Here is a 26753-nt window from a genome sequence, read left to right as displayed (position 1 = left end):
CTTGTTCCAGACTTTCTCAGGTCTGGGTTTCAGGTTTCCAGGAGTCTCCAAGGCAAATCTTAGCAGTAAGATAGAAAGCTATGAGAAAGACATAGAAAGGCTGTGAGAAACATGGACCTTGCAATGTCCTTTGTCACCTGGTCTCCTGCCCCACTCAGTGGTGAGCCCACATTTTCTGTCATCATCCTCTTGTTGCTGTTGCACCTCAAGATCTGTTTATGGAACAATCTTCCAGCAGCCCCTGCCCCAGTTAGCTGGTGATTCTGCTGCAAGTTTATCTTTGCATTCACAATCTTTTTCTTGTTCTTGACTTTGCCCAAAGAGATGCCATGTGTGACTTCCAGTTCGCCTGATCACAGCAAAGAAACTTGTCTCTTATTTGTTGACAGGTTGGATGTACTTGGTACCTTTCAGGCTCATTTTCTTGAAGGTTCCAGACTCTTAAGAGCCAGCAGCCATTTGCTTGACAGGCAGTAGGAACAGACAACAACAGCTCTAAGTCACTGAAGGAATGAGGCTGAGCCGTGCCTGACTGGAATTTTAAAAATTACTTTTAATATACTTTCCTTGCCTATGCATCTACTTCTTTCAGAATGCTTGATATCAGGAAATCCTTGAAAAATCCAAAGCCTTTTTAGCATAGAAAATTGTTCTTTTTCTGGTGTCCCTACAAAGAAATTCTTGGTACCAACCATTCAAACTGCACTATGAAGACATTGCACAAATGTGGATATGTAGAGAGCATTTGGAACACAGATATCCCCTTTTATTTTGTTTCCTATTTGCATAGTTTAGTCAAATTTTGTTTAGTATAGTAGAGTGCATGCAGTCTGTAATTTTTTGTTATTACCCATTTCAGGATTCAGTTTTAATGCAATTTTGTGCAAACAAGCTAGACAAGAAGGACTTCTTTGGGAAATCTGATCCTTTCCTTGTGTTTCATCGAAGCAATGAAGATGGCAGGTAGGTGCCTGTTAAGTATTTTTGCTGCTAATCATTAGGCAACTTAATTATTTACAGACAATATAGTTCTCTTTTTTTTTTTACACTTTCCAGATTAAGCTGTGTTTCTTTTATAATGTTTGTTGGATTTCAATTTGTCGTGTTAGGCAATATAGGAATAAAACTTTTACAAGAAATTGATCAAACACTGCAATTGAGGATTTTAAGAGGTAAATGTCCCATAAATATAGAGCACTATGACAATTAATAGTAATGAAATAGCTAAATAGTGTTACTTTTGTGAAGCTATGGTATGCATTTGAATTAAATAGAATTCTCAGAAAAATTTTAGATACAAAATACGCTAATGCTTAGAAATTGTGTTTAGATAAAAACATTTTATGATGCAAATTTAAATTAGGAAGTCTCTTTTATCTTTTTGACATAGTTCCAGGAAATTGAATTTTAAAATTCCTGAAATAGAATTTAATTTTTTTACAAATGGCTGTTTGCTTCATTAATGCTTTAATTTGTTAAAGTAGACTGATCTCTTCTGTTCACTGCTAAGCTTTGACATGCACTGCTCAATGCAACACTCTGCCTTTGTGGGGACCTACTAGCATGTTAAGTTTTCTTGGAAACTGAAAGTCCTCACATCTAACATGTACCAAACCAAACCAAGTATCATCATACATGATGCTACTTTTCTGTGTAGCTTAACTGGAACAGTTGTTAACATAAATCTGTTTATGGGTGTGTGCATCTATTACCTGTTTTTTTTTTGTCTTGGAGGCAGATGATAGGAACAGTATCCTGAGTAAACACTGCAAGCCTGGAGGAGTTATGGCTCCTTTGTGAGTGGCATTGAGGTCACTTGTGAAATTTCTCTGGGTGTTACTGGGAGTGCTGGCACGTGCAGCCTGAAAGTGTAGGTGTTTGGTTGGGGTGCAAGGAGGACATTCCCTCAGAGAACAACATCAGTTGCAACTGGATGAGGAATTTCAGTAATGATTTCACCAGTGACCTTGTTCTTGCTTTCTTTTGAACAGTTCAGTCCCCAAGATGGGGGTTCAAAAGAGGTATTTTAATTTTGCATCATTTAGAGAAAGCAGAATATGTGAATACAGTTCATGAGAGAAAATGATCATTCAGTCTCAGAGAGAATTACATGTTTTACCTGAGACAGCCCAGGTTAAAAAATTATGGACATAAAACAGGGAACTAAAATCTGAAAGCCATTATTCCCTTGGCTCAGTTTCTTAATCTCTAAGCAAGAGTCAGATCCTCACAAGATTGTTTCCTTTCTGGATCTGTGACTAATTCCTGCATGTACAAGGTCTGTTTCAATTAGTGGGGTGGAAACTGCTCTTCCCTGAAATACTCACTGCGTGATTGTAGTTTCTGTTGAAGTTTTGGGTAAAAACATTTAAGATTAAGAGTTGTTTAGCACTTTAGTCTGTAATCTCTCTCCAGCAGGTCTCTTCAGTCTTCCCTTCCTTCTGATTTCACCATATTTCTCTTTTTCTTACCTTATATTTTATATGCACATTGTATATATGAATTCTTACAGTTCTTTTCATTCCGTCGTCGATGATGCAAAAGAAAAAGTAAATAATACAAAATGTATCTTAATTAATTTTTTTGTATTAATTGCAGTTTTACAATCTGCCACAAAACAGAAGTTGTGAAAAATACATTGAATCCAGTGTGGCAGGCATTCAAGATTTCTGTCAGAGCACTCTGTAATGGAGACTATGACCGGTAAGGTGTAGCTTAAGCTTTTTTGCATATACATATTTTTTCTCCCTAATTTGTGTGTTCTTTATTTAATCAACATTTTGAAATTATAATAGGTGTTCAAAACCATTCATCACATTAAAGAATTTAGAAAAATAAAGCAAATATGCTTAACCTGTAGGAAATGCTAGTGGTGTTTTCTGGAAAAGGCTCTTTGCTCTCTATGGTGTGAATTAGAAACAGAAATAAAAGACTGATTTAAAGCATGGTCTCTGTGACAAGTGTACACAAATATTTTTTAATGTTTCAATGAAAAACAATGATGATCTGTTTTCCTTGAGTGACAATGCAATGTCAGAGGATGCTGATAAATTAAAGCCTTTAAAATACGTAGATCAGTAGATGAGAAGCACAGAAGGTAGTCATCTCCAGATTTGAGGTTTTCAGTGGTGCCATGCAAAAGGATCTATCTTCAGGTGGTAATAATAACATGTTTTTAATCAACATCTTACCACTAATAAGAAACAAATTAGTTCAGTGGAAATGGGTATTTTTAGACTCCTTAAAAATGGCCATGTTGGTTACTCTTTCACTTAGACGCAGTAAAAACGAAGCAATTTTTTAAATGAGCATATTCAAATAGAATTTTTTACTTGTATTTGGGTTAATGTGCATAATGCATAAGCAAAATAGTATTCATTAAGCTAGTCTCTGAACACTGCACTGTTTATCATATTAAAGAAATAAGTTTTCATATTAATTAGAAAAGATGTTGTGGTGCAGGCATATTGAAATAACTCCAGCATTCCAAATTAAGGGAACTTGAAAGTGTAATAGCACTCCTCAAATTATTTTTGTGTATCTACTGTTGACCTGCTTTCAACATGATGTGCTCAGTGAATAGAGGCTCCATGGAACTTCATAGTCCTGCATACAGCAATCATGTTTCAAATTAAGAAGTGGTCCTTAGCTCTCAGGTTGATTCAAATTAACCTGCTGATAGTCCAGAAAGAACTTCAGAGGTTTGGGTTTTTTTAGTTAGAAAGCCCTTCTTTCTAATGGTGAGGATTGACTTCCTGACATCCACATGGTAACACATAAAAACACAAACCCCAGAGGTCTCTTTCAGATAGTGATAGTTTTCACAGATAAAGTTTTGGTGCTCTGCATTCTGTGAGAGATGTGAAAGATGGGAATAATGTCATTAGTAAAAATATGTCATGGTAAATGTTTATTCTGGTGTTGGGGACACTAAATATTCAGCTAGTGCATGCTTCTGACTGAACTCTGTCCACATTTTCATATGGAATGACCAGGATTTGCTTAATTTTTCTCAAACTATGCAATTATACAGTGTTTTCAGACATCACAGGAATGGCATTTCAGTACTTAGTGTCTAATGTGTCTTTGTTCTTTTTTTCTCCTAGTATGAGCTTTCAAAAAGCACTTACAGTTACTTTCTGCATAAAAGTTTTAAAACAGAGATACCCATCTCTAACCTTGATTATTTTTGAATGAAAGGGGTTTTTTAATATTAAGCTAGGAAACCCATCCTCTAAACTGTGTCCTTTAAGGTAAAGGTTAAGTTTCAGTATGTGAAGATTGGAAAGGTCTTTTAATATCTTGCAAATCATGCAAAATAGATAAAAGTCAAGATCCGTAATTAATCCTTTAATATGAAATAAATTTCATATTAAAGAGAGGAGCTTTATTCAAGGATGAATTGCTCTTACTGCAGTTACCTGTCTGAAGATCCTTCTCAGGAATTTATCTTGATATTCTTAATAATTTATTTTGATCTGAGTTTTCTCACTGAGATGATTCTGCTATTTGGACACAGATTTGTTAGACTATTCAAAACTTAAATCCCACTAAACCTTACATAAATCTTAAAGTAGTGGTGTGTTCTGTCTGTCATAACAGGTTTTGAAATGGAAGTAAAATAAATTGTCTAGGGAAAAAAATGTTGTGATATTGCCTTTTTTTGCTGAATTCCTCTGAAGGTGAAAGTAGTTTCCTTTGAACGTTGAAATACTTGGTAGGGTAAGAGGTTTGGAGTTGTTTTTCACTTTGTTCTGCAGAACAACTTTCACTTTCATCCGTTTTCATTGTAAGGGAACTTAAATCCAACCTGAATTATGCAAGAGCTGTAAAATATAACAAATGGTGTGGTTAGGAGCCTTTACATTTGAGTTGAAAAGAGGTACATGCAGACGGAGCAAGTCCTTCTTTTCGTATTTTGAAATAACATAAAAATATGAAAAACATCCAGGTGTGAATTGTTTGATATTATATTGTATATAATATCAGCTGTTGCTCAGCTTTATCTCCAAAGAGTCCCTTCTTAGTAAAGAAAATTAATCAATATTATTTGACTGTATGTAATTGGAAGAATAAGGAGCAGCTTCCATGGAAGCAAATTACAAAGTAATTGCTTAGATTCTTGTCCCCTCTATTAATAAGACCGCCCTGATGACTTCACTTCATGTGAAACTGTTCTGAAGAATAAAACTAAGTTACATTGTTGCTTAAAATATGGGAGGTGTTATTTTTCTATCCCATGTTCAGTTGATTTTAGGCCAAATTAACTGCTAGTGGTAGTTGAATTTGCTTACATATGTGCACTTTCTGTGGTAAAAGGAGATGAACAAAACTGCCTAATATCTGTATCCTCATATATCTTTCCTCTTTCATCAAGGATGTTGATGATAATATGCTCTTTAATATTTGCATTTTAAGAAATCCACTCTTGAAGTATGTGAAATATGATTGATCTTTACTTGGAAAATATCTTGGTTTTCCTTTTTATCTGTTTCCCAGTCATCCCTGAAGCAAGGTTAGAGCTGCCCTCAAGGGATCACTTTACTCAGAAGGAAACAGTTCTTCTAAAATTTGATAATACTTTAAAGTTTAAAGAATCATTTATTTTAAAAAACACAGAAAATTCAGAGCATCAGCAAGTAAAAATATGTTGGTCAAACTTCCAATGTGTTTAATTGTTTCCTGAGTTTCCAGTGTATTTAGCTATTGATTTATGAAGAAGTGTTGTGTAACCTGACAGGCTATTTACTGCCCCATGAGAAATGACTGAAAAATTCTGGTTTTTGAGTTTGACTTAATTAATGCACCCCTATGTTATTAATCTTAAAGGCAATCTGGGTACATATTTAACATTTTAATAGGGTTGTGTTGTTGTTTTGTTTTTTTTATTTTAGGACAATTAAAGTAGAAGTGTACGACTGGGATAGAGATGGAAGGTAAGACATCATTTCTGTAAAACTTAAGGGTTATTCCTGCATGTATCTACACATTGCAAAACATATAAATATTTAGTGTCCAGCATAATATTAGAGAAAGTTAGTTATTTGTCAATATTTAGAGGTACAGGTACTGGAAAAAACTCTTCTGTGGTACAGCTCTGTGTTTTGCAGTTGTGGTAAATGCTGATGCATTAGCCTATTTCAAACCTGCTGTGTGTATATTCATCCATGGAACATGATAAAATGCCTGCAGTGGCTACTCATGGTGGCCTAAATATTGGAATATAGAAGACACCTATTCATTGCCTTAATTTCACATTGGGTCTGAATGTTCATTTCCACATCTGTCTTCATCAAAATGTTATTGTAAACTCTGGAGTTGGAAGACCTGAATTTTGTATAACCCCCTTGAGAGAGGACAGTGGAATATACGTGGAATTTCTGTTGCTAAATTCAGGAAGGATCTGTTGTTCTTAAGAGCTGTGAACCCCAGTGTACTGGCTGTACATTTCTTTCTGAAGAAATGAGCCTAGCAGATTGCCTTTATTTTGACAGACAAGGTACAATTATCATTTAACACAGTGGATTGATACCTCTTGTTATTTTAAAAATGTTTGAGCTTGTATCTTCATACTTTAAATAGAAACTGTATTCATAAATCTTGGTACTAGAACTGAAATTTAATACAGTAATATGTTTATTTCCATTTATCTTTAAGTTAGTCTGGCTTAATTATTTCCTATTAATCATAATTTATATTTTAAAATATATGGATATGCACTTGCCTTTTGATTTTTAAAACCATATTATTTATTCTACAGTAATGTCTCTAATACAGCCAAAGCAATTTGCTTCTAGTACTATAGATAATGATATTGTGCTTCTGTGGCAATGTCTTGTAATCATAGTAGGCAAATTTATCCTGCTACTGTTCATTAACTTGCTGACAAGATCCAAAAGCCTTTTCAGCTCTCTTGTGTTATAATTTTGTCTTTTTGGTTTTCCATCATGAATCCTGTTGATTTACAAGCATTCTTATCTCACATTTACCCTCTATGAATACCTGCCAGTGTAAATTCATCCTTCTTGATTAGATATTCATTGGAGAGAAATAACATATATACATAACATATTCTAGCAATTAAAATAAGTGTATCTAAATTTAAAAAGTCATGCTAGCAAAAAATCATTGCATCCCTATTAGAATTTCTATTAACATTCTTTTCTGAATGAGATTTGGCAAATCCTTAAAAATTTTATGTGTTTGTGTATAAACCACATTTTTTGAAAATAAGCTAGCAATGAAAAGTTAAATCGTATTGCCACATTAACAAAAAACAAGGATTATGTTTTATCAAGGTATCAAACCCCATGTGCTGCCGCACTTTATCCAAAATCTGTAAGATTTAAAGGAAAAGGAAGAAATCTGACAAATAACACTAAGTAACTGCCAGTCTGATTGAAATCTGGAACATACTGTGCATTTCAGGCAATCATCAGCCTCTCCAGTCTCAAATAGTTTCAAGTATTACCTGTGTTTCCTCACATCACAATTGGAATACCTATAAAGTTAATATCTAAAAAACAAAATGAAGGATACCATTTACATGTTTTCCTTTTTATTCTAATGATACGATTTTTTGCTGCTTTTTGCTTTCTGTCTATTTTAAATTCAGAAGCACACAGAGCACTGACATCTTTAATGTAAAATTCCTCCGAAAGGTGACATGGAACTCATCTTACATGACTTTAGACAATGCAAAAATCAGACAAGTAGATTGAACTAATCATTTAAGCTACTTCAGAGGCTTACAGGGGAAAATGGTCTGATTGAATCCATCCTACCTGGAATAAATTGCCAGCTGGTGGTGTCTGTAAACCTACAGGGTGATCATAGCAAAACCTAAGTGCCCAGTTTAACTCTGACATTGCCAAGTATATCTGAAATTATTCCCGTTTAAGAGTTACTCTAACAATTTTTTGTACAACTCTGCTGTTCCTCAGTTTATATTAATTTCCATCTGTGATGGACAGTTTTTATAAGCTGTTGTTACACCAGCTGGACACTTCACCACACTGGATCTTTTTGCTCCAGAGATGTGCAGACTGGGCAGGTCCAATCTTTGAAAGATTGCCTGCTCTCCAGATAGCAAAGCAAGTTGTTCTGAATATTACAGGCTGTTCTGCAATCAGGAAGACAGAATTACAGCACATATACTTGATTTCTGAATCATGACTTGACTGGATTTTGACTTCCTGAGTCTTGACTGAGAAGTTTTTTTCCCTTTTCCCCATGCTGTGTTACCTGTGCTTTGGCAAATAGCACCATGGTGCTTTGGGTTGAGCTGCTTCCTTCATGTTCCTAAACTACATTGTTGAAGTAATTGAAATGTAATATCATGATCATATTGTTGTCATCAAATAGCTCTTATTTATTTTCAAATATTACACAAAGCTTCTTGACAAAAAGTAATGCATGCCCTTGGTAACATTAACACTATTAATTACTAAACATCCTTTGTGTCAAACCAGTTTTTGCATAAAAAATTTTGCATTAAGATTGTCAAAATGTGAACAACTTGTTCTGATCCCTTTTATTGCTTCTAAGAGCTGTGACAAACCCCAAAATATTTAATGCTATAAGAAGTCACAAAAGTTGGTTTTGTTACTGGGCCAGTTGTTTGACAGAGTCACATTTTTGGGTTTTTTTAATTGAGTGTCATTATATATGAAGCAGACAGATATAACAGAAGGAAAAAAAATAAGATACTGCACAACTTCACATTAGCAATACTATGATATTTTTAGTTCTCTCTAAAAAGTTTCTCATTTAATTTCAGAAAAAATATCGCTTTGTATACATGTTGCGAAAGTCATTTCACAGTCTTGACATTTATGAACTGTTACATAGAAAAAGGGGGGGGTTTATAAAGGTGTAAATATTGTCATGCTAAGCTGGGGCCACAGAAGCATTCATCTGAGAATGTCAATACTGCAGGAGAGATTTTGAATTTCAGATTCTAAGCTCTTCCACCTTATTTTTTGTCCTTCATCTTCCTTCTCCACCTAGGTAGTTGATTTTTACATTCTTGCGTTTTATCCTTATTCATTGACATGCTTCTGATTATGATTGTCCTTTCCTCTCTTTTTTTTTTTCCTTTAGATAATAAAAAAATTCAAAGTTTATACAATTTTTAAAATTATTTTCAGCACTTCAAAACACAGGGCTAAAAGTGGAAAACCTAGGGAGATGGGCTTTAAAATAATGTTGCGTGCTAAGACTCTCTTGTTCAATGTTCTGATATGCCACTCATGGATGAAAATTTAGGAAAATTTGGTGTTGGGCAGGCAAGGAGAGTAAGTACTTTGGAGTCTCAGTCCAGAGACTAATAAGGAGATCCATTTGCTGAAGTGTGATGATTAATATTACAATATTTTCTTGATGACTTATACATCTGTCAAAGGCACATTTTGTCCAGCAGGCACTCAGCCATCAGTGCCAGTCTCGTGGTGGCACGTCCATCCCCCTGAGTGCCCAAAGCAAAGATCCTGGCTGATGCTCTTCCAAGTGCACAGGGCTCTCAGGCTGGTTATGTTTGCCCAAACCTTTGCAACGTGATTCATCAGAGGAATCACATCTTTCTAGCTCATGTTTGGATATAGCCATAGGGAAAGGAGCTTTCCAATGTCTCTTGGAATTACAGCAGCAATTACTTTTGAGCAGTACAGATTCTTTTGCTCCCCAGGGACGGTCCTGTCTGGCATGGCTCGTGTTTCCTGTTTGCTGCAGCATGTTTGTAGGTAGTCATTGAACTGTTGTTTGGATTTCTGCCTTAAATATAGAACCTGATTTGAAAATGAAAGGTTAGAACTGTTAGGAAAGGGAAAAGTTCTATTTTAAGCAATATATATTTTTCTCCAGTGCCATGGTTACCCAAGGTTAAATACAAATACACCTTGTGGATGCTTCCTCTATTCCCTGCTCAAATAGTCCTTGCAGACTGGAGGGCATTTCAGCAGAGATATACCTCCAAACTAAATTTCTTAAGAGATGTCTTTGTTTTGGAAGCAATTTGATGATCTCCCAGCTGAAAGGGGAGTGTTTCATGTGAGGTGGTCCCTTTTGAATCTGGGTAATGAGAAATATCTTTAACATAGAGTATTTCTCAAGCTTTCTTACAGTATGCTTTGCTTATCAGCATGAGGACTGAACCTCTTATTTGTTTGATTTACATATTTTGTGAATTCATGCTGATTTCAGAAAATGAGCTTTATATTTGAGGGTTTTTTTGTTTAATTTCATTATGAATAAAGCAAGAAAGAAATTTCATGTTGCTACGGATTGTTTCCATTTTTCATCTTGCAACATTCAGATTTATTTAAATTTGCTTTTAATATTTATAGCTTAATTAGAACTGTGCTGAATTTCTTAAAAAGAAGTTTTGCAAGTCACAAAGTCATAAAACTTTGCATTTCTATTGTAGTTTACCACTGGAGGGAAGGTAGAACAGTTAGCTTCATAGCTCCCCAGATGTGGAGGCAGAGTGTAGAGGAAATGCAATGCCTTCTTAGGGCACAGCTGGAGCAGCACTGGGGAAAGTTCAGCTGGGCAGAGCAGAGAATGGAGCAGAACTTTTGGGACTTTTGGGAGCTCTGCAGTTGGGGCTGAGCCCTGCAGCCCTTCCATCCCAGGTGCCTCTGAGGTACAGACCTGCAGCTCAGTCACATCTGGCAGCCCTGTGGGTGCTCCTGAGCCTGGGCACCTTCCCCAGGGTGCTTCCCCTGCCACATCCCCCTGGGGCACCGTGCTCACAGTGCTCCTGGGCAGAGTGCCAGCCCTGCTTATGCATTGGCAAAGCAGTTTTAAACCTTGAACGACAGCACAGGAGTGCCAAATGTATGCCTGGAGCGGGAATAGAGTTTAGAAAGGAGAAGCTTGATAACCTCTGCTTTGTTGTTAGGCTGAGATCTGCTTTCCAATAATACTATAAGCTGGGTAGCCTCAATGGATTGCTTTTCTCTTCCCAGATGGGAAGACAGAGGAGCTGAAATAAGCTTTGGGTCCTCCTCTTACAATTTCAGTGTCATGTTACACAGATTGGGAGGGCTGCTCTGTGACAGTGTTCACAGGGGTGCGAGGATGAGGGAAGAGACGAGGATCTGACTCCATGCTTCAGAAGGCTGATTTATTATTTTATTATATATTATATTAAACTATACTAAAAGAATAGAAGAAAGGATTTCATCAGAAGGCTAGCTAAGAATAGAAAAAGAAGGAATGAATAACAGAGGCTTCTGTCTCGGACAGAGAGTCTGAGCCAGCTGACTGTGATTGGCCATTAATTAGAAACAACCACATGAGACCAATCACAGATGCACCTGTTGCATTCCACAGCAGCAGATAACCATTGTTCACATTTTGTTCCTGAGGCCTCTCAGCTTCTCAGGAGGAAAAACCTAAGGAAAGGATTTTTCATAAAAGATGTCTGTGACACTGGTCTTTTCTGGTTTAAGTTACTTCTTTCCTGTTTTCAGTAACTCCCTTTCTCTCACATAGCCTCATACACAGTTCAGAGTCTCTAGTGCCAGTGGTCATCCACTGAGGAAGTGGTGACAGTTTTTGGCAGCCTGCTCTGTTTTTTCAGGTTCTGTAAACTTACATTGGGGTCAGTCACTGATTTACAACATAGTCCTCATAGAGCAGCTAAGTTAAGCAAAAGACATCAAAAAGATTTAAGCTTATCCTTTCTAACTTTAAATTTGCATTACACAAAACAGAAGGAATAATAAAGATTTTTAAGCAAATTATATCTGTTGCCATTACTTGTCTCTTGGGTGTCAGTTCATATTGGCTGTGTGTCTCTTTTGCATTAATAGTTAAAACACATGTTTAAATTCCTAAATATTGTGCATTTGATTTAAAATCTTATTTTTCAAACAGCCATGATTTCATTGGAGAATTCACAACAAGTTACAGAGAGTTGTCGAGAGGGCAGTCTCAGTTCAATGTTTATGAGGTAAGTATTACAAGTATTTACTCACTCTCAGGAAATAAATGAGAAAACAACAATGGACAACACTGAAAACAAAGGAAGGCTATTATTGCCACTAATGAGAAGGCATATGTATGGCTATAACCCTTTTTTTTTTTGCTTCTGTATGATGTGCAGGTCTTTGGTATTCCTTAAGGTATCCTTTAATTGGTCTCAGACTGCTGCCATTAAACTTCAGTATTTTCATAGTCCTAATATAGGTAACAGCAAATATAATGGTTTAGGTGAACACTAAAGAAGGCAGGGAAGGAGGGTGCTCCAATTATGTGCTGCATTCTTATTTCAAAGATGAGCAAAGGTGCTGCTGTGCAGAGCAGGACCAAGATAACTGAAAGCCATGGCTTTTGTCTCAGTTAGATCCAAAATCAGCCCCAGAGTTACAGCAAGTTATTGCAGTTTCCTGTGAATAGTGTCATAACACAGATTACTGTGTGCAGTGAAAATGTCCTCTCCTGTTGTATCACTGACACAAATCCTACCCTGCCAGGAGTATTCTGTCATAACATCTTAAGTAATTTTTCAGTTTCTTAAATATGGTGTCAGTATCATACTCCCAGGGACAGCATACATTTCCTAAACAGCTCATGTCTGCAATCCTCCATACTTGGGTACTGCTTCTTCTGGGTTAGTCTGTGCAGTATCAGAGCACAAGATACTGGGCAAATTCTCTTTTAAACATTTTGCTTTTACAAACTAACCCAAGGCAGGTAGAGAAGTTTGAGTGAGTGTCCCATATTTAAAGATGAGGAACTTTGCTAGAACCACCTCTTTGCAATTGAGCTTTTTTTAATAGGTTCATTATAAGTCACGTAGCTTTCTAGGTTCCTGCTGGGATGTAAAATTTTCAGAGGCTAAAAATGTTGTTTAATTGCTGAAGTTATCTGAAATTTGAAAAAGAACCCCATGTAAATATTATAATCATTATAGTACTGTGAATTATAGGAGAGAAACAAGCTGTCATTTAATTCATCTTTGCTTCCAAGTATATGCCTTGTTTCCCATGATATTTCACTCCAAGCTTTAGTGCAGTTTCTTGCAATTCCTGAGAAGCCAATTGCCAAGTTACCTGAAGCAGAAAGTTCAAATGAATCTTCTCTTTGGCATTTAATGACTGCTGGCAAGCAATATGCTGCTAATTCAGGCCTGACCATTGAATTCTGGAGAGCAGTGAATGCACTGCCACAGGGCAGACAGGCAGCCTGTTACCTTCATCTTCCTCTTCTGGGCAGATGTCAGCAGGAGTCACTTTCTGGCTAAAATTTTGGTTCCACAAGAATTGCTGCATTGTTTAATTGCCATCCTTACACAGGCTTAGTCTATTGCTCATCAGACACTGTTAAATAGAGGGGCAGGAGCTACTTGGGATTTTTTAAGTGTTAATGGGTGTATATGTGTGTAAAGGAGTAAAAGCTTGGCAGAATATTTACTGTATAGCACCAGTGTGGCATACTGGGGGAACAGGGACTCACTTGTTGAACATGTTTTGGGGAGAATTCAAATCATCGTTGTCTCCTTCTGCCTTACATTTCACTGCTGTTCTGTGTTGTGCAAGGAATGGGATCTTTAAATGTAATCTCATTTTGGTTGGGGGAGAAAATCTTTAGAAGACAAGCATTACTAGTTTGCCCATTTTCAGGCAAAATTCTTTAAATATTTTATACCAGATAAGTGACTAACATTTCAATTGGGAATGTTTTCATTCCTTATCATGTTCAGAACATCTGTGAGTAGTTTACAGTAAAACTTGGCAGTAAGCCATAAGGCATTGAATTTCCTAGATATGTAGGAGGTGGCTGAATGACCTAATTAACAAAATAATGTTTTGCTTCCGATTCCATGTGCATTTCTGGAAAACCAGCAGTACATTTTCATGTGTATGCAACAAAATTAACTGAGACTTGCTTTTTGTAGGTATTCAGGAGGGGAAGAAAATTATTGGTGGCTACAGTGAGGAATTTTATGTCCATAGGTTCCAGACATTCAAGAAAATGCTTAATGCTTTGTGGTCCAGCTCCATGAAGAATCTTGGGTATGGGGAGTGCACTAAAGCCCCCCCAAACTCCTGTATGCCAGTCAGTGGTGATATTGAACATTTTCATGAAATTGCCTATTTCAGGAAACTTGATCTTCCTGTCAGCATATCCTGTATTGCACCAAGTACAGAAATTGGGAGTAGAACAACTCAGGTGTTTCTCAGGTGCTGTGAGGAGCAGATGGAAAAAGATTGACTGGATTGTGAAGAGATGCATTGTGAGGTGACAAAGTAGTGACACCATACACTGAAACACTGTGATCAGGAATGCAGAAAAATGCAGAATTTTGGGAAAATTCAAAGAGTGTTTCACTGAGCTCTCAGATATAATGAACCTTCTCACCTGTTGCCCCCATCCCTTATTTGTCTAATATGAGTACCAGCACTGGCTCCCTGGCAAGTACCATGAAGATAAATTCTCTGGTTTCCAACATGCACTGAAAATAGAGTACTTTCTGCATTGAAAATACCTTACACTTATCTTCATATTGGATCATACTGCTTTAATGCTTGTATCTGTGTTTCTAGGTAATAAATCCAAAGAAAAAAGGAAAAAAGAAAAAGTATGTTAATTCTGGAACAGTAAGTAAATGTATTTTATGTTACTGGATGTTTTTCTTCTTGCTTCAAAGAGAGTGTAGTTGACTTGTAATTTAACAGGATTAGAATAGAACTTTCTGTCAAGGCCACAATAAACTATTTACTTTTACACAGCATTTTATTTTCAGATGATTTTAATTTGAAGGGTTTGATTAAAAAATTGTCCAAATGTGCTGTCAAGTCGCCAGTGGTTTTCAAAATAAGTTCTACAAAAATTTCAGTTAAACAATTGAAACCATTGGACTGAAAACACTTTTTAATTTTTGTCTGAAACATACCTGCACTTTTACAAATAAATTTTCTTTTAAAATGTATCTGCTCAGTTAGCATTGTTAAAAGCTAGTATGCTTATCATGGCAAAATCAAAAAGAGTCAACAATTTTTATTACCAAGGGGTGTTTGTAAATTTATTTTGAAAGATCTCTTAGTATTGTTTGGAATGAGAATTTCTCTTGTTTGATTTGCATTCCATGTTCTGTTCTCATGTTTATGAACCATTTGGTAGCAATGCAATTATTTCCATTCAGCACTTGCTCCGCTTTGGTGTCCTGGCATCCATGATGTTCACACCATCATTTACAAAAAAGTGAAGATAAATTTTGAGGATTGGTATATTGGAAAACCTAATCAATTACGAGAGATGTTTTTTGTAAACACATCCACCATGTGGGTTTTTTCCACATGAACAGTTCCACTCTTGAGTAGGGCTCAGTAGGGCTATTTTCATGCTGAAAAGTAGCCTTGAAGGAATGTTTTGAAATTCTCACATTCTTGTCTAAGTCTGTTTACCAGTGAGAAAATAAACACTTCTTCTTCTACCTTTGCTTTAAATTATGAAAAATTGGCAAAAGCAGCTTGCCTGCTAAAAATTACCATGCAATATCTAATTCATTAGGTAATTTGTTCTTTGCTAACATATTTCTTTTACTAAAATGTATCATGTTAAAATCAATTTGCAAGTCCATTGTCTTGAACTAGTGAGTGAGAAACTGATGTTAAGTGGTTGTTTTCAACCAGTGCTAAATTTTAGGTATGAAATCTGTCATAGGGTACAGAAGGGTAAAAAAATGTATTTTCATGTTAATTTTGGGTTAAAATACTTTAACATCTTCACAAGTATCTGTCTTCATTTGAAAAAAACATTTTACTCATATTTGAACAGACAAAATGAACTGTGTCTTGTTCTTTACTTCCAACTACGTCAAAATTTCCAATAAACGGTTAGCAATTTTCTTTCCTTTTTCCTTCTTTACCTTTTCTTTTCTTTTTCCTTCTCTTCTGTTGGTTTTGTAATTTATTTTTTTATATCAAGTCATCTCTGTCCCCATTTGCCCTTACTTCTAGTAGTCCTTCAGGCTTCCCTTCTGCTTCTCCACATGGTCACTTTCTTATGTGTTTGCCTGCAGTTTTGTTTTTCTTGTCCTCATCATTTACCCAAGATATTCTTCATCCCACAAATTTTTAAATTTTCAAGCCAGGCATAGGCTTGAAAGACCATAATTTTCATTAATAGGAGGTAGAATTCTGGAGAACTTAGAGTGGATATAAATAATTGACTGTTATCTCACTACTGCCTTTAAGGACTATGTACATACCGTGCATATCTCAATTTATTATTGCTTAACGGGTCATTTTGAATTCATGCAATCAAATTGCATACTAAGCAGAAGTGTTTCACAATTCATGGTTAGTTTTAAACAAAGCCTAATAGAGAAATAAAAATTTCCCTGCATAAAACTTGAAGCATTAGTAGTCATTGCCTATATGTAAGTAAGTACTGCAGCCACTTTGGGAGTTGTTTGTTTCCATTTTTTGACTTTTAAAATCAGATGCAGTGAAAATATTTGCTTAAATTAATTAGGAAGAAGAGAATCAGCTGTAAGAGCAGATCAACCAATAATATTACTGTGTCCAGTGGGAAAATGCATAGAAATTTTGGTCTTTTTTGCAAGGCTATGCTACTAATAGCCTGGTAGAAGATTGTTATGGTCTTCTGTTCTCAGCTAGAAGGGCAGTTTGTGATTTTAAGCTTAGCTGATCACTCAGTCACACAGAACTGTGACAAAGGAAGTTGGATGGAAGACAGAATTACTACATGTAATCTCATTCTGAGTCTAAGTTTACAACATAGGAGTATTTTCAATTTTTATATTTTGCTGCAAGTGGACACAAAGTTTTGTGATAGATTTCCATTCCCTTTTTATTCCTTGTATCTTTATTCATGGATTTGCTGAGTAGTTACTTAAGCAGTTTTCACTGCCTGCTTGCTGCACATATAATGAAAGAATTTGTGTAAATAAAATTAAAATTTTAATTCTTTGCTTCATAAATATTGCACAATATATGAAAATCTTGAATGCTGGATCTTTTCCACTTGAGCTTATACCTCTGTGACTCAATTGCTGAAAATGCCCATAACACCTTTAGATTACTTTGTGTTTTGGATCTCTGTCATTTCTGAATGATAAAATCTGGGACTGCTGAAATTTCTTACCAGTGCATTTTTATATATATACAGATATATGTGTATACATATACATACATACATTTATATACTACTTTTAAAAAAATTATGTATTTTCTATATGTGTATACTTTACTAGATTTTTGCAGTCTAGGCTTGCATCAATACTCAATATGACCTTTAATGTGAGATGAGTAATTACATAAATAATTGTAATTGAGTTCTTTCAACAGTGTTGAAGTGCTCATGGTACAGATGCATTATCATATACCCTGTAATGTTCAGATGTAGGTGTAGTACACAGAAATCAGAAAACATATATATGGTAACCTGCTCTGGAATACAATCTTCTGCCCCTTACCTTCTCCTTAAATAAAAAAAAAAAGAAGGCAATTATAGACTTCTCAACCTGTCTCTTCCCTTTCAAGAGCTGCCTGCTGAAATTATTTAATATCTTTTTTAATCTTCTTTTTTCCCTTAATACTGTAGGAAATTACATCCTAAGGACAGAGCTCGAAAAACATTGTGCTTATGTCTCTGCTTGTTCAGCTGGGAAACACACAATTCATGTCTGACTCTCTTTTATTTGCTTTCAGGTAACATTGCTTTCCTTCCTAATTGAAACAGAAGTTTCATTCCTTGACTATATTAAAGGCGGGTATGTGATTAGCAACAAACCTTTCTTGTTTTCACCATTTGTTTATGGCGCTCAGTAGCATCTGTAAGGAGCTGGATTATTTCCTCATTTAGGGGCTGTACTTTCCTACATAAAGCATGCAGATAGTTACTAAGTTAAGTTATGGGACTTTGCTCATACTGTTGGAATTGGACTTGATACTAAAACACTGAGAAAGAGTAACTTCTGACCAGCCAGAGAAAATTTGATAAAACAAAATATATATATATTAAGTTATTTAATATATATATTAAGTTATTTAAATGCTGCCTATTTCTTCCAATTATACTGAGATTTGGTGTATTTAATATTGGCATTCATTTAGACCTTTTCCCCTTCAAAGGCATTTTTTTCAATAGTAATTAAAATTTTTAACGTGTTGGATTTCTCATTTATCATCATTTTTTCTAAAGAGAAGTAGAGACAGAAGTGTCGAATGTCTTACCCTAGAACGTGCCTGGAAATGGTACCAAATCTGAAAAATGCCTGGCTCTTAACATCCCTGCCAGAACACTATACTTCTCTACAATAATGGAAATTTGTTATGCATTCCTAGGCATTTATTTTTGGATTTTTGAGGCATAAAGTCTGCATATGCATTCCACATGGTTTTAAGAGCATTGATTACCTGTGAAGAAACAAGTTCTATTTTTTGGGGTTTTTTTTTTAAGTCTTCAACCACAGTTCAGTGGAAATAAAAGTCTGTGCTGTGTTTTGACAGTACTATATGGGGCTTTGGTCCCAGCAGTGACAGTCCTACATTCCTGCTGGGGACTTGGGCAGAGGCTGAAAATGGCCATCCATCCATGCTCACCAGAAATTTCTATTGATTGAAGTCTGTGTATGCACAAATGCATGGAGAAAGAGTCTTGCCTCTAGTGGAGCTGTTTCCTTTGAAGTGTGCTGTACAAATATGCCATGACCATCCTATTCCCCATTCATTCAAAATTAATCTCTACAGAAGGAGCAGGTATAAGGAACTGAGGAGTTGAGGTTTGTGTCTGAATTTGAAAAGAAAATTGTATAGGAGCTGCTTATGTAATCTTTCCAGGGTGGTCTGTCACATTCCTCACTGAGATGTTACAATACAAGTATTTCCCATTAACTGCAAGTCAGAGAAAACTTGTGATATTAATAAATTCCACTTAAACTTTTTTTCTGCTCTTTTGACAGAAGAGCAATATCATTCAGTAGAATGCTCTGTGTTTAAAAGTATGAGCAGTGATACTTATTTAATTATTTTATATAGAATCTTTTTGAGTGATTCATACAATTATTTCTATGTACATGCCAGTGAAAACTGTCGAAGTACTTGTGTAGAATCTTACCTTTCTTTCTGCAACATATGCAGTTACATAAACATGACATGAGGCTCATGTCAGGAGGCTCAGACTCAGTTATTTTCTAGGCTTCTCCCTTCCTTTGTTTGTCTCATTTAATATGACTTCATATCAGTTAAAGTCCAGTTGGCAAATATTTGAAGGAAGGGGAAAGAGAAGATTTTGTCATTAATCAGTCTGTTTTCCCATCATGTCCTCCAAAACTGGGGTTTTTTCAAGTTCCCTGTTTTTCTTCCATTTAGATAGGCAGGAGGTAGAGAGCACTGATTCTGCAATGGGCACAATTGCTTATTTGCTCTTCCATAAATGGGTGCTAATAAAATACTTCATGTTCAAAACTTCCATTGTAATTCGAGGTATTTAGAATTAATGGAGATATCGTGGAAATCTTTACAGTTTTAACAAATTATAATTACAGTATTTATTTATGGGGTTTTTAAAATGTATTTATGTTTTGAGTCTGCATCTGTTCAATTGGGATATTCCATTACCAGTATCACCTATATAGACTGTTGTTTTCTTAAAGAAGTTTGGAGAATGAAACAGAGGTTTGTCCATAAACTCAGATTTCATTTTACTCCATAAGACTGGATTTTATAGCAGTATGGCAGAAAAGAGGAGGATGTCTCTTTTGCATCTGAATATTACATCAAATAACACCTCCTTAATAGCTGACTTTTCTTTACATCTTGATACTTAATCAAAATTTTGCCACACTGACCTATCCACATGTTGTGCTAAAAATAATGTATATTTCAAAATCACATTTCTCCTGCTGCTTAATACAGCCCCCAGTTAGTAACATATTCCTGTCAAAACCCCTCCAAATATATTAATAAGTTCAACAATGTAAGGGATACAGTCTTGTAAAGGAATGCAATTGAATTTAGGGGAATGTCTGTCAAACCTAGTTTAGTGTCTACTCTTTTTTTGTGTATGGGACAAAGACAAAAGCTCCAAGACTTTGTGGACAGAAAAGATATTTTTGGCAAATGTTTCTAGCTGTTTTGCCTTATTGGAAAAGGTAGTGAGCTAGTTATTTGTAAATCAGTAAAATTCAGGGACTGAATCCTTTTGCAGCTGAAATATCTGGTCATCTCTTCTATCCCAGATTAGTGGAAGATAAGAGGAAGTGTTTTCCTCCATCATGTTAAAAGCCTTACCTTCATCCAGGTCTTTAGAAATGAGCATCCATACATTTTTTGGATTCGAAAGGATTTGGTCATATATTTTTAACTGAACTGCATTGAATCATTGATGGTCAAAAGGGGAATTCAGATCTCCTTTCCTGACAGCTGTTTTAATCCAGGCAGCACGCTCTCCACTGTAATGGGAGGCATATTTGCTGTTCACAGGAGGCCTGGCATGAGAAACTTACAAAGCAAGGGCTGCCATAGCTAAGTATTTTAGCTTTGCCATGTGTTTCTTGTATCCTTGGAGACTATCAAGGAGTAATAAAACCATGTAAGAGGGAGATCTTGAAGAGACTTCATCGGGAAAATCTTCTGTATGTTGTTACAGCATTTGGCTCAACAAGCATCTGCAAAGGGGAAATTATAAGTGGCACTGGGGGTTTGGATGCCATGGAGAGGATGCAGCCTCTTAGAATTAGTTACTCTGACAGCTCTGTTGTACAGTTCTGTGCAGTAAGTGGTCCTCAAACCTTCCACTGCTCCCCCCTGCTGACAGAGCAGCTGGTTGTCATCCTGACGCCACAGGGAATCCACGATTCCTTCCAATGTACTGCTTAAAAAACCCTGATCAAACCTAGTCAAAAACCACATTCAGACTTAATTTGTTCCCTTATGTGTGTCAGTACTGATGGAACTCATATTAAAAGATGACGGGTTTCACTTTGCTCTCTCTGTGGCTGTGAGGTGAGGATTACTGTTCCTTTAAAGATACTTCCTTCATTTCTTGTGGTGTATAGGAGGATAGGGTAAAATCACCTGTCACTTTCAAGTAGATCATGTATTTCTATGCCAACTAAATTATGGCAAAGTAGTAGTGATCTATGCAGCACTGAATCCATAAGGCACATTGCTCTGTTTTGGTATTCCACCTCAGCTGGGAGAGAACATCTTGCATGACCAGGGTTAAAATGTGTCCATGGGAAAATCAGTATTACTGCTAAAAGGAATTAATAATATTTATGGAAGTAAAGTTCTTACTAATTATTTATTTAGGATTTTTAATAAACAATGAGAAAAAGAATGATGGAGTCAAGTAACTGTTTTCAGTGTGTTAATAAGTTAGTGTTGTGTAGCCCTTGGCCTGAACCTTATATAAGAGTATTTTCAGTGTTTATTTCCTCTATTAGAAAGTCAGTGTCCTACAGTTTGTCCACAAATGATGTTACCATCTCTTGTTTATTTGTCTCCATAGCAGTACTACTATTAATAAGATTTGTGTTTGCTTTTTCTGCAGAACCCAAATCAATTTCACAGTTGCTATTGATTTCACAGCCTCCAATGGTAAGAATAAAAATAAACATCTTATTTGTGTGTGTTTGTGCTGTGCTCAGTTCTAAGTGCACATATGTGTGTGTTTGTAACAGTATTCAGCTGGCACCACCTGGACTCAGGATTCCATTTTGCCAAGCAACAGATGAGAGGCCAATTCCTGTCTAGGAAAGCAGGACAAACAGAACAGATAAAAGTTGGAAAAGCTACATATAAAATTTAATAGCCAGAGGCCATTTGCAAATATGTGTAGCTTTTGATCAGAATTATTGTTTGGTTTTTGGAACTGCTGGGAGAAACCTTAGAAGAACCCACTGAAAAGGGCCAAATAGTTCCAGGGAGAGTGAGGCTGAAGTGGGGCTGAGATAAGCTGTGATCCTCCTCCAAAGCTGCTTTCAGAATGTCGTAGTGCTTTTGTAAATTTTGTCTTAAAAGTGTATCAATTGCACAAATCTACAAGTTTCTTGCTGCCCTTTCAATGCTGAAATGAAGCTACTTCTGATGAAATGTATTTAGAACTATATACTACTTTTAAGATTTATTTGGAACACTGCATTTTTAACTGATACAACTTCTGTTTAAGAGAGAAAATTCAAGTAATGAAGTGATTTAATTTTAAAGTACATCTGATCCTTGCTTCAACAGGTAACCCTTTACAGCCAACTTCACTGCACTACATGAATCCCTATCAGCTGAATGCCTATGGCATGGCACTGAGAGCTGTTGGTGAAATAATTCAGGACTATGATAGTGATAAAATGTTCCCAGCTCTAGGATTTGGAGCTAGACTTCCTCCAGATGGAAGAGTATCACATGAATTTGCACTGGTAAGTAAATAAACATATACTTTTTTGGGAGTTAAGATTGTAGTCTTAAGCAGTTACTGGACAAGTAAAGAACAGAGAATGTGCTACATCTTTTGTGCTTACTCTAAATAGTTGTTTCAAAACTTTTCATCATACTGAAGTTACTTCAGTTCAAGTTATGGAGAGAAATCTGGAGTCAAGAAGTCCCCGTAGGCCAAAAATCGTAATAAAGAAAAGTAATAATCTTTAACTTCAGCTGTAGCAGCTTGAGAAACAGATGCTTTAAAGACTTCAGACTGAAGCTAATATCTCTAAAGAAGCAAACAAATCATGTTCCTAGATAAGATTTCATTATTATTCTTAGTATTCTGTCTCATTTTCTGGGATCTCTGTCTTTACAGGCTGCTAGTTCAGAGACATAGGGATATCTAAGTGGACTAAAAGATGAGTTGATAAGAATAAATCTGAGATTCCTCCAAGGATCAGTTAAATTTCCAACCTAAAATCTACCAGGATTTGCCAGAAGGGTGATGCTTGTGATTGGTCTTGGTTTATCTACTTGCTTATTTTGAGGTTTTTGTTCTTCTCAGGGGGTAGGATAAATGTGTAAGAATTATAGCAAATGTAGGTGTACCAGGGGAGTGCTAATCAGTTAGCATCAAAGACATGGCAGCAGATTGGAGACTGTGGATGTGTATTTCTTCTGTCAGCCTGTGCTGGAAAAGAGTGCAACATATCTTACCTCAGGGAAATGTTTTCCACACAGATCTAATTTAAAACAGGTGCAATTGCAAATATTCATTTAAATTGCAGACTTTGGACTTTGTATAGCAAGTCCAAATATATTGACGCATCTTTCAGTTTTAAGGATATTTCTAAAATTAATTTAGTTTCTTTATGAGCCACTGTGATACTTTTACAGAAGAAAAAGCACCACATATGTACATACATACATACATGTACATACATATATATGTGTGTGTGTGTGTGTGTATTTCCTTCCTCCACATATAAACTTATATAGGTGTCTCCCATGTAATGCCTAGCAGTGTTTTCAGCTCTCCCTTTTAATGTTTTAGACAAATTCTGTCCAAAATCCCCTTTGGTTGTCTAGATTCTCAGGCAAGCACACTTTACCTCCGAATGAGTACTGGCACACTAAGCCAATGAGGTGTTGGCATGTGAAGGAGAGTAAAATTATTTGAAAGATCATAGATCATTTGCCTGGCCTGACATGGGTCTGGAATTCTGCTTTTGTGTTTGTATTGCCATCTGTTAATAGGTATCCTCATTAAAGACTCATTATGGAGATAGGTAGTAAAATGCCTACCCTGAGAATTTACACTATCAGCCATTTTGTGGGCTCCCAAAGAGTAAATTCCTTTCTTCTTTTGCTTATACCAGGTCAAAAATAATTTTTTCAATGCAGAAATATCAAGCCAAAACAATGGAAAGTTTTCTGCTTACCTTACACACTTCTAAATGTATGAACTCAGGGTCTGGCTGCCATTTCTTTTTCTCACATTTTTAAAAGAATAAATCATTGAGCCTGAACTGTGCTCCCAAACATGCTTCCAGGCTTACATCTGACCTGTAATTCATACCTTAAATCCACACAGGGAAATGCCTGTTACTGTTGTATGTGTGAAGGAGGGTTTAATTACACTGAAGGTGGTGTTTATGTCCAGGAGCCAGCCCCAGTGATCCAGACTGCTGGGGCTGGTGGAACCTCCTTACCTCAGCAGGTAACACCACAAGCAGACTTGGCACATACGCTGGGCATTTGTGGTAAACTCTCTCTGAGTAGATCCTAGAATGCTTAGGTCTTTGCCTTTTAAATATCTACTCTGGGTAGTGTTCATTAACCTGTGTAGTTTTTACTTCATAATTACTTATACTGATTAATCATCTCTTGTTTTTGTTAGAATGGAAACCCTCAAAATCCATACTGCCATGGAATTGATGGTGTAATGGAGGCATACTACAGGAGTCTAAAATCTGTACAGCTTTATGGACCAACAAACTTTGCTCCTGTAATTAATCATGTAGCCAGGTAAGCATCACAGCAGGTGCTGGGCAGAAACTTCTTTGTGTCAGAACAAGTGCTGCATATAAAAGGCTGACAGTTACAGAGAAAGGTATTTATTGACAGTTGTTTTGTTTATTCAGTCCCATAATTAATTACCTTGTGACTTTGAGTAGGTTTGAAGATCATATGCTGGTATTATGCAGAATTTAATTGCTGCTTAAAAAGAAATACAGGTGATCCAGTTGACCAGCCTGAGTCCAAATCTTAGCAGAAATCATAAGGAAATAAAATTTTTGTCACGTCATGTTCCTTTTTTGTCCTTTAGAGCTCAGAATTATTACTTCACAGAAAATATGTGCATCTATCAAAAATTTTGATAAGCTCCGAGTTTTTTTAGGTATGTGTAGTTTCTCTAATCTCTGAATGCCCCAAATGTCAACAAAATCTTCCAGGCCTCTCTGTGCCAACAATTCCCAGCTGGTAGTGGCACTTTCAAGGCAGCTGTCACCACTGAGGAGCCATGGTGCTGTTATGCAACACCTCATCTCATTCCTCACAGTAAAAACCTCCCTGTGTTTGTAGAAAGTTTCTTAAGAAGGATAATATTGCCTTATTTTTGGCAGACAAGATCTTGACTTATAATCTTGAGCTCAAGACCTTGGCAGTGTAATACCTCCATGAATTTATATAGGAAAGGGATATGGCTTAGGTGATTTGCTGAACAGATTTTATTTTATTTATAGACACAAAGAGCTACTGGTTACAAAATAAAAAAGCAGGGATGTGTAAATCATTGTACTGGTAATGTTTTATTTATGAGCTTGCAAAATAGCTGGTTTTAATAGCAAGAGATATTTATGTACTATCTGGTTTCCTGTTGTTAGTTTTACTGACCAGCAGAAAATAGTTTGCAAATTCTGTGGGGCAAAGAATTTTCTGTGCCCCCTAGCATGGCTAGATAGCTCATTTCGGTTATTTATCATTAGGGTTAGTTGTTTTGTCTTCAGATCATACAATTAAAATGATGTACATGTATTTTACATTGCTTGTCATCTGAGAGTATGTGTCTCCTTTAATCTTTCCTCTGAGATGATCTCTTCTGGAGCAGTTTTCCATAGATGTGGCACTCAGTGTCTGCATTTGCCACATTATCTGGAAATCTAACCCAACAATTTTTCTGGCTCTTTCTTTTTCTTCAGAACTGGTCATAGCAGCTGAGATGCCTCACCCAGAACTTGGAAATTTATCTCAAGCCTGCTATTCCTTGCAAAAATTGAAAATTTCGATCCAGTTTTATCAAAACATTGGCATAAAATTAGTTCTTTTCCTCACCAGTTGTTTTTCAGGAATATTTGCCAACATTTGCAGAATAACACAAGACTGTCCACCACTATTAGTAGTCCTTCCACTGAACTTTTGTCTAAATACCAAGTTGTTGCAAACTTAGGGAGCTCCTCCTAGTAGCAAATCAGACTACATTATAGTGGGAAAGTTAAGTGTCTTCACAAGGATTTCTGCTGCGTGATCATCCCTAGAGCAATCTGTCTATCAGTCCAGTTCCCAGTAACACCATTTCCTTCAAGGTTCAATTTTTTGATTATTCTGGTGACTCTCATTGACATGGTACTGCCCTGCAGTTACTCTTTGAACCTACTTTCATCCTCAAAGAAATTTCTTCTTTCCACATCCCTCCTACTTAAAAGAGTGCCTCTGATGAAATCTCTGTAACCAATGTCAGATATTACTGTCCTGTTGTGATCTTGGTATTCTTTGGAAACTCTTTAGGCAGATAATGATTTTTTGATCCTTCCCCCAGTTAGAGTTACCTAAACTACATGAGATTCGACTTAGTGTCACCTCCCATCTCCCTTCCTCATGTAAGATCTTTCTTGCAAAAGACTTTGGAGCATTTTAATCTGTGAAAAATTTGAAATAACCAAATTTCTGTTCCATTTCTTCAGTGTAAGTATGTAGGCAGTGTTGAGTTACTCTCTCATCATAGCTTGTCAATGCAATCATCATTGTAAAGTTTATAAGCAGTGTGGAAAAGTGAGATAAAAGAAGTCTCTGCTTGGCAGTAAAAACGTGTTCCATGGTAGGTCTTGCTAATCTCAATATTTAATTATCAGTCCCTACTTCCAGCATGCAAATAGGTGACATCCAACAGGGTCACTGCTTGTATGGCTTCTTTACCCATCTGGATCCTGGGGAGTGGCTGGAAGATGCTGATGTTCTGTAAATCAGTTGTGGCTTTCTCCAAGCTCTTATAAAAGTTGTGGCTGCAGCATTGTATTTGTCAGAAGTAGCTGCCTGCCAATGCACTGTGTTATCATTAGAGAGTTTTCTAAGTAT

At 36.2% G+C, this 26753-nt stretch overlaps 1 protein-coding gene across 1 annotated transcript in view; it reads left to right on the top strand.

The window, feature by feature from the left end:
• CPNE8 (copine 8) overlaps nt 1-26753 on the top strand; it is a 70120-nt gene that overhangs the window by 31377 nt on the left and 11990 nt on the right. The window contains exons 8-16 of the mRNA XM_063155464.1: nt 860-963; nt 2599-2703; nt 5895-5936; nt 11881-11956; nt 14553-14606; nt 17685-17746; nt 21532-21578; nt 22212-22393; nt 24298-24425. Coding sequence (XP_063011534.1) covers nt 860-963; nt 2599-2703; nt 5895-5936; nt 11881-11956; nt 14553-14606; nt 17685-17746; nt 21532-21578; nt 22212-22393; nt 24298-24425 — 800 coding nt within the window. The remainder of the gene's footprint in view (nt 1-859; nt 964-2598; nt 2704-5894; nt 5937-11880; nt 11957-14552; nt 14607-17684; nt 17747-21531; nt 21579-22211; nt 22394-24297; nt 24426-26753) is intronic.

The sequence above is a fragment of the Melospiza melodia genome, chromosome 4, assembly GCF_035770615.1.
Source record: "Melospiza melodia melodia isolate bMelMel2 chromosome 4, bMelMel2.pri, whole genome shotgun sequence".
Taxonomy (NCBI): domain Eukaryota; kingdom Metazoa; phylum Chordata; class Aves; order Passeriformes; family Passerellidae; genus Melospiza; species Melospiza melodia.
The sequence above is the reverse complement of the archived record's forward strand: the minus strand, read 5'-3'. Positions and strand labels throughout refer to the sequence as shown.